This window comes from Haplochromis burtoni, unplaced genomic scaffold (assembly GCF_018398535.1).
Source record: "Haplochromis burtoni strain Fernald_Lab_line unplaced genomic scaffold, NCSU_Asbu1 Contig_65, whole genome shotgun sequence".
NCBI lineage: Eukaryota > Metazoa > Chordata > Actinopteri > Cichliformes > Cichlidae > Haplochromis > Haplochromis burtoni.
The window spans coordinates 279797-287484 of NW_024582426.1; the positions used below are offsets into that span (position 1 = coordinate 279797).

Below are 7688 nucleotides of genomic sequence, written 5' to 3' on the forward strand. Positions count from 1 at the left end.
TAATAAAACCTTGTGGGAAGATGCTGTGTTAGGGTTTCTGCAGTGTTTTATTTTACAGCCTCACTGCTGTGCCTGCATCTTTGCTCCATTGCACTCCTTTTCCCTTTCCTCGTATCCTCATCCTGACTCAGGCAAAATGGATCCCAAGCATCACCTCGCCCACGCACGAGTGTCTGCTTTTAACATCTGTATTTGATATGTTGTATCTTTGCTCCCACCGGCGGATTCAGCTCGGAGACTCACCGTTGAACGAGCACAGCTTCTCTTTAGAAGTAGACACGGTGATACGGTCCAGTTCAGGGAGCTGCGAGCAGTTGGGTGGAGATTGCTACTTCCAGACAGTCTGACTGCCTCACAGGGGGTATTGTGTGGGGGAGCAGCAGTCTCTTTCAGCTGCTTATATTGTAGCCTAAGTCAGCCATGCTGGCAGGGATTAGCAGGAGAGCTTGCACAACATTTTTCCTACTGTTATGTCAGTGTCCCTGGATTGTGGACAGCCTGCAGGGGCCATACGAGGTCCCGGGTTCCTGTTGCAGTGCAGTGTGTGGTCTCCAGCTTTACCTAATCGCTGAGGACATCAGCTGAAAGCCACACTCACTCTGGCCTGGTATTCAGAAAGAAATTAGTCTTTTAGGAGGGGATTTTCTTTGTTTACCTTCCAAAAATCACTTTTTTTTTTTCTTTCGATAACGTGTACCCTAATTATTTTCCAAAGCAGCTGAAGCTGCTGCTCCTCTTTGTGCTGAAGTGATTAATTGAGAATGTTTTGACAGAAAATCAGTGAGCAGGCATTTCAGTTGCCCACATTAAAATGATCCACGATGACAAAAGCCATTCCAGTGCTAATTACATCCTCTTACATGTGTGTCAGTACTTTTACATTTTAGTGTCTTTATGTTTTTAAGCTCAGCAAAATACATTGCTTGTGCTTATTTAAATCCTCAGTGTGCAACAAATGCACCTTTGCACCAAAATGTCTTAATTTAAATTGTTACCATTGTTCTGTGCTTTGGTTTTGCCACGGCACAACTGCCATCAGTTGGTTGAAGTGAGCATCAGATTTATTTTTAATGACACAAAAAGAGGAAAAATGACTAGAAAAACAATGATTAGAAGCTAACACTTAAGTTTTTTCTGTTTTGCTACTTTGTTTTTTTTTTTTGTCTGGTCCTGTCTTTGCACCCCTTTACGAAGAATCCTTTTAGTCTTTGATAATATTCATCTGGATTGAGAGGCACACATTTTGCATCAGTTTAAAGAAAAGTTGACGTTATTCATTTTACACTCATTTGTTGTCAAAGGCAATTGTTTACAACATGCTGTCCTCATTCTTCACTGAATCCTTGCATGCTTGTTGCTAATACCTTCCTTGAGGTGTTGTTTGTCTGTTATCAAAAGCGGTGAGTTTAGAACATGGATAAGCTTACCAGCAGGTAATTTGTATCCATCAATTTATTGTTCAGGAGACTAATTATTTTTGAAGATCTGGTTGATTTTGTTGAGGATTCAGCCAGCTGTTTTCTCTGCGGGGGAAATTCCAACAATTACTCCTCGTCTAGATGAAAACGTGTATCAGTGGAAAGCGCAGACTTTACTGATGAAGAACATGTTGTTTTGGGCAGCAGTTCATTAATCTGTCCGAACCTTTGCCTCGATCTTGTCTTCAGCGGTTTTCCCGTTCTCGTCTGTGTTTTTCTCCTCTTACGTTGTGCTCCCTACCTCTGGTACTCTCCCCACAGTGTGACCCTGACTAGACTGTTAAATACATCAAATAAAATGCTGGCGTATGCAAAAAAAGATCTGTGACTCGCTACATAATCTTTATTTCCCCGATTCTGTGATTTCAGGAGCTGTCAAGTTGTGGCTGGAACAAGAAGGAGAAGCACAGCTCTGCTCCAAATGTTGTGGCCTTTACCTGCAGGTTCAACCAGGTGAGACGGGGATCACCATTTACACTTACTGCCCTTTTATTTCAAATCATTCTAAAGCCTCAACAGAGAAAGAAGGAAAAAAGGATGAGAAACAGTCCTGCTCTAAGTTTATAGATTTATGTGTCTTGGCTATCCAGGAATGGAGGGAATAAAGTTCTTCTTTCCACCGCATCCCCTGCTTTCATTCTTCCATGTACCAAATCATCAACTTTGCTTTCCCAGAGGTGGTTGTTTTAAACTGTTTGTCATGGCAGCTCTTTATAGTCCCTTATGTCACCTCCCTGCTATTGACAGAGTTATATATATCATAAATGGTCCCCAGGTGATGCTGCTTTGAGGAAAAGTAGCTTTTTTTTTCCCCCTTCATTTTTTCTTGTCCTTGGTTTTTCCTTCTTTCTGGCATTCATGGGGTTTTGCATGTGTGCTTGTAGGAGTGCGTCTGGCTTGATCCCTCAGTGCCCCGTGACATCATCAAACAGGAAGTTGTTGGTAATGCTTCAAGGGGTAGCGGTGCCCTTTAATCCACTTCCAGTGTTTCTGCCAAATTCCTCTGGGACCCTCTTTACTGCCCTCCAGTACTAATATGAGATTATCTAACTGGAATGCGTTGCTGTGGAAACTTCTCCATGTATAGCACACCCCAAACAGGGATTCAAGATGTTAGCTGAACACACACAGCTGCCGGCAGCCAAGGAAAATGAGCTTTTTGGATAATGGAACCTGGACTGGGAGGACAGAGAGTCCCAGAAAGCCCCGTAATTGAGCTAAAGCCATATTCTCTGTCCTCCGGTCTTTGTTTTGTTGGCACACTGCTTTCGGAGCCAGTGAAGCAGAAAAGAATTGGCTAGCTCATTTGATACAATATGATGAGTGCACTTTAATCGTTCTTTAGTTTTCTGTAGAGACAAATTGGGACCTTTTTATTGAATAAACAAGGAATCAGATGGTTAATAAAGATGTAATGGTCATGAACCTAAACAAATTAGAATTGTTGTGATTTTTTATTTTTTTTTTTTTTTTTTTTCCCCCCCCCCTCCCGAACTCATCTTTACTATGGAACATACGTTAGCAGCACATCTGGATCATACCATCATTAGCCAAATCTTGGTCTCGATCCTTTATTTTTCTCTCCTCAGGTCATTAGTTGGTCACTCCACATATCAGCTCATGTTTGGATCTGTCTGCTTCCTCTTATTTATGATTATTGAGATCTTGGGGCCTTGTAGCTCCATCTGGAGGCATTGATACGGTCATAAACACAGTCCCGAAAACATCATCGTTGTTTCAAGGCATACCCCTTACAGACACGGCCCTGTCTGGGAAGCCCTCTCTCAGGCACACTTGAGCACTTTGTGAATGCAACTATCTAGAGCGCTGTTGTCATGAGTGATCTCATCATTGCACAGTTTTTGAGGCCAAAGCAGACACAGGCACATGCTCTGTAACGAACCCCAAAGGGATCGTGATTTTTTGGAGCCATGCTCCGTCCAGATTGACCTCAGATATCAAGTTAGACCGCTGAGGAACCTAAATGTGAAGCTACAGCATGCTTTGCTCCCAGATTGGAATCAAATTTAGTCATTTACTGGAAAGTCTTTTCTACTGCATAGATGAGGCGAAAGTTAAATGTAACAGGATTTCAGTTTTTCATTTTGAAAGTGGGAGCTGCTTCTTTATGGGAGGTCATTTCCTCAAAGCAGTAGATGAATATTAAAGTGGACGCCAGTGGAGTCGGGGTCCACCATCTGTGCTGTGTGTCTTCTGTCCATTTTCATCATCCTTTCCCATAAAGCTTAATGTGAAACGGTGAAAATTAAAAGCACATGGCTCTGTTTCCTGTCAATGCTACCTCATAGTAATATGTGTTTATAAGACAGGACATGGTGAGGGAGAATGAATTTATCTGTTCACTCCTGAGCTCCTCACCTCACCTCTGAAACAAAGTCTCAGTGCTGTTTCCAGGAAAAAGTCTGCAGAGACAGCTATAGGTTAGGATTTATGCACAGCCTGACTGTTTAAAAGCACAGTGAAGCTGCCGCGCGCACACACACTGAATTTGTAGATGGAGACACACAAAAAGGAACGTTGACCACATAGGCAAAGCCAGTTAATGTGCAAGTGGAAAAGTCAGAAAGTAATTCAGAAACTGAAAGAGATAAAGAGTTTTGTGTTCGACGAAACAGTAGGGATGGTCAGTCTTCGTCTCTTATCAGAACACAATGTGCAGACAGCTGTTGGCTTTGAAGCCCTTAGAGCCCTGTGGCGTTGAAGCTAACTTCCCCTCCCATTACCCCTCTTCTTCTTTTACTCTTCTCCCTTTTCCTCTTTCCATTCTCTTCTTCTCCCAGGAGCTTAAACACTGATTGATTCACTGACTTGTCTGTCTGCGTGCATGTGTAATCAGAGCTCTGGTTTGCCAGCGCTCTCCCTAAAGAGACAGGTTTCCGACATCATTCTCGGTCTAGCCAACTACTCTAAAGACACGTATTCCCTGTTTCCTCCTGCTTTCTTAGCTGAAGTATCAGGAGTTGTCGTGCGTATCCCTTGTGCATCAGCTGGATTTTTCTCTGAAGGTCTTTCTTTTACTCTAGAGCTAATTTCCAATTGACTAATGTAGCGTTTCTGCAGTTTGCCATGCGCTCTGCTGCTCTGCTTTATAACCGTTTTAATTAAGAGTTGTCACACAGGTCTTCAAGTCTTGGCTCTCGATTCAACATCAGGAGATTTTGTGAAGCAGAACTACCCTTTGTCCTTACTTGAAAGGGATTTTCTGTAATACTTGGTCATTTGTAGTCCTTGTTTGTGAGTATTTTTGTTTGTTTGTTTTCTTTTCTTTTCTAGACAAGTTTCTGGGTGGTACGAGAGATCCTCCATGCACAGACGTTGAAGATCAGAGCCGAGGTGCTGAGTCTGTATATTCGCACTGCCAAGGTACACAAGTCCACCCAGGACATGACTTTGTTTTATCCACACGAATGTTTGCTGTACCAATTCAACTTAATGTATGTTTGATGTACTCTACTACTACTCACAGAAACTGTGTGACATGAACAACCTCCATGCAGTAATGGCAGTGGTGTCAGCGTTACAAAGTGCTCCCATCTTCAGGCTAACCAAAACTTGGGCGGTGAGTAATATTTGCTGTGCTTTGATGTCACAAGTTTATTAGTAGAGTGCTGTCAATAAGCAGGAATTTCCCCAAAGCCTGCACCAAAACACTGGACACATAAACGGAGAATAATAAAAGTAGCACAAGTGACATGGCGTAATGAATAAAAGAGTTAAAACTTTCAGAAACTTTAATTTCACAAGGAAAATGAGACGTTAACAAATACACTTCCCTTGAACTCTGATTACTTTTAGAAAGATGTCAGCGTCTCAGTGAAATGCCAAGTATCTGTACGCGAACTTGACACGATCTTTATGGATGGTGAACATTTTGAATTCATTATTCAATTTTAAATCAGTGTCTGTTTTACAAACATGTCTGTCAGTGTTCTCAGCGAAGATGTAGAAGTTACATAATAACATAATGATGTTGTGATGTAATGCTGGAAATTTCTTGAACTCTGGTCTGGAAAACCACAGGAGGTTCTTTTAAAAATATTTTTATATTTTATATGGTAAAATCTTTCCACTTGTACATCTTAGCCCTAATTTGTTCCCTCCTTATCCCTGTCTTCGTGTGTAGTTACTTAATCGTAAGGACAAGGCAACGTTTGACCGGCTTGATTACCTGATGTCCAAAGAAGACAACTATAAACGCCTGAGAGACTACATCAGCAGCCAGAGCATGGTTTCTTGCATACCATACCTAGGTAACAGACACAAATCTACATGCATGCATAGCGGGTAACTACTGCACCCCCCCCCCCCCCCCCCCCCCCCCCTCTTCTTAACGAAAGTTGAAGTTTTTAGATTCTAATATAGGATTCTGGTGCAAATAAAAAGCTGCACCCCCCCCCCCCTCATTTCTTTATATTTTACTTCCAAGAAATAAAGCTTTTTTTCTCTTGTGTTGAGGAAGAAATGGTAGTTGGAGGAAAATTTTGTTAAATTGCTATCAGACTATGTTCAATGGATTTCCCCCCCCCCCCCCCCCCCCGGTAAAACCAATGAGCTATGAACCCTGTAAGCACAAAAAGGCATCCAACCCAAGGGATGGACATATAAAGAGATGGGGACACATTTTGTGTTGCTGTGACACTCTGCCTGTAGAAAAGTGCTTAAAGATAACAATTTGACAGTATCTTATTCACCAAAGCTGATATCCAAAGAGCTATTAGTCAAACGTATATCTCAGATGAACAGCAGATGAACAGTATTTGAAAGTCATGAAATGAGGAAATACAAATCCAGCAAAGACCTGACACAGGACCTGTGGAGTACATCTGGCCCTTCAGTCGATCCATTTACTGTTTGCCAAAGCCTCATTAGTAATGGTCTCAGTGGATGGGTGGCTGTCAAGAAGCCATTCTTAAGAAAGAGAAACTGGGAGAAACGCCTGACGCATGCCAAATTACACATGAACTGGACTGAAAATCAGTGGCAACAGGTCTGATGGAGTGATGAATCCAAACTTGAAAGCTTTCATTCAGATCATCTGCGGTATGTACGACGGGGTCGCGCAAGAGGTACAACAGTCCTTTAGGAAGCCTGGAGAACTATCCCTGAAGACTACTTAAATTACCAGAAAGCTGAGCTAAAAGAGTTCAGACTGTGTTTAAGAATAAAACTGGTCATACCAAATACGGATTTTTGAAGACAAAACCCTTTTTGTCTTTTTATACTGTATTTCCACTTATGTTTGCTCATTTAAAAAAAAAAAATCACTACACCCAAGAAATGATGAGGCTTAGCACTTTTGCCTGATTTTGATTTCTAGAAATCAACAATGGCAAAAGATGAAATAAAAGTTAACGTTGGTCTGGTTTAAGCTAGAGAAGCTGATGCGATGTAAGATTTTTGCTTTGAAAGCACTTTTATTTCCAACCATAAACTTTGGATTAAAAAAAAAAGGCAGTTGGAAGTCCAGATTTCCATTTTAGCATTTTTGCTGACTCAACACAACACCACATGTTTTATCCAAATTGCTCATATGCTGTAAATTAAAAATTGATTCATGTAGATATAAAGCGAGGAATAAATGGGTGACTAGAGAGTTATTGTATTTGCTTGTACAACAGGTGCAAGGTGGTTTATTCCAACATTTGAGTGTGAGTAATGTTCTTGAGTAACATCAAACCTTGTATATCTCAATAGTTTGTTACACCATGGGAGACTAGATGACTAGAAGACTTTTTATTTAGCAATAGTTTTTTTTTTTTTTTTTTAATCACCTGTGTTTGACACAGTTTGTACCATATAACCAAAAGGATTGAAGATGCATTTCTAAATAACTTTGAACTTGCTCAATAATTTAGCCCTTCTCTGCAGAAGTAGCCGTAATGGTTCTAGTGACTCACATATTTGGGATTTTTATCATCGTCTATAACAATTTCAATGGAAAACACTAAAATAAACAAAAATAAATGATCCCTAGTTTACTTTTAGTATCCATTAAGATGCCTTGCACTCAGCTTCTTATCTTTATGGGCTAAAGGTTACTTTAATGACAAGCGTCTGGGTTTGAAAAGCCAAACTTCCTGCTTGCGTTTGTCTTTACGTCACTACGACAGTCATTTGTCAGTCAGTAAGCAGTAAGCTGTCTGTTTCCTCAGAAGCTTTCGCATCTTTGTAACACATCATTGATTCCCC

At 41.0% G+C, this 7688-nt stretch overlaps 1 protein-coding gene across 2 annotated transcripts in view; it reads left to right on the forward strand.

The window, feature by feature from the left end:
* Window positions 1–7688, forward strand: part of ralgps2 (Ral GEF with PH domain and SH3 binding motif 2) — a 67795-nt gene that overhangs the window by 30713 nt on the left and 29394 nt on the right. For both annotated transcript variants that reach the window (XM_005923207.3, XM_005923209.3), the window contains exons 6-9: window positions 1848–1931; window positions 4773–4862; window positions 4966–5058; window positions 5623–5749. In XM_005923207.3, coding sequence (XP_005923269.1) covers window positions 1848–1931; window positions 4773–4862; window positions 4966–5058; window positions 5623–5749 — 394 coding nt within the window. The remainder of the gene's footprint in view (window positions 1–1847; window positions 1932–4772; window positions 4863–4965; window positions 5059–5622; window positions 5750–7688) is intronic.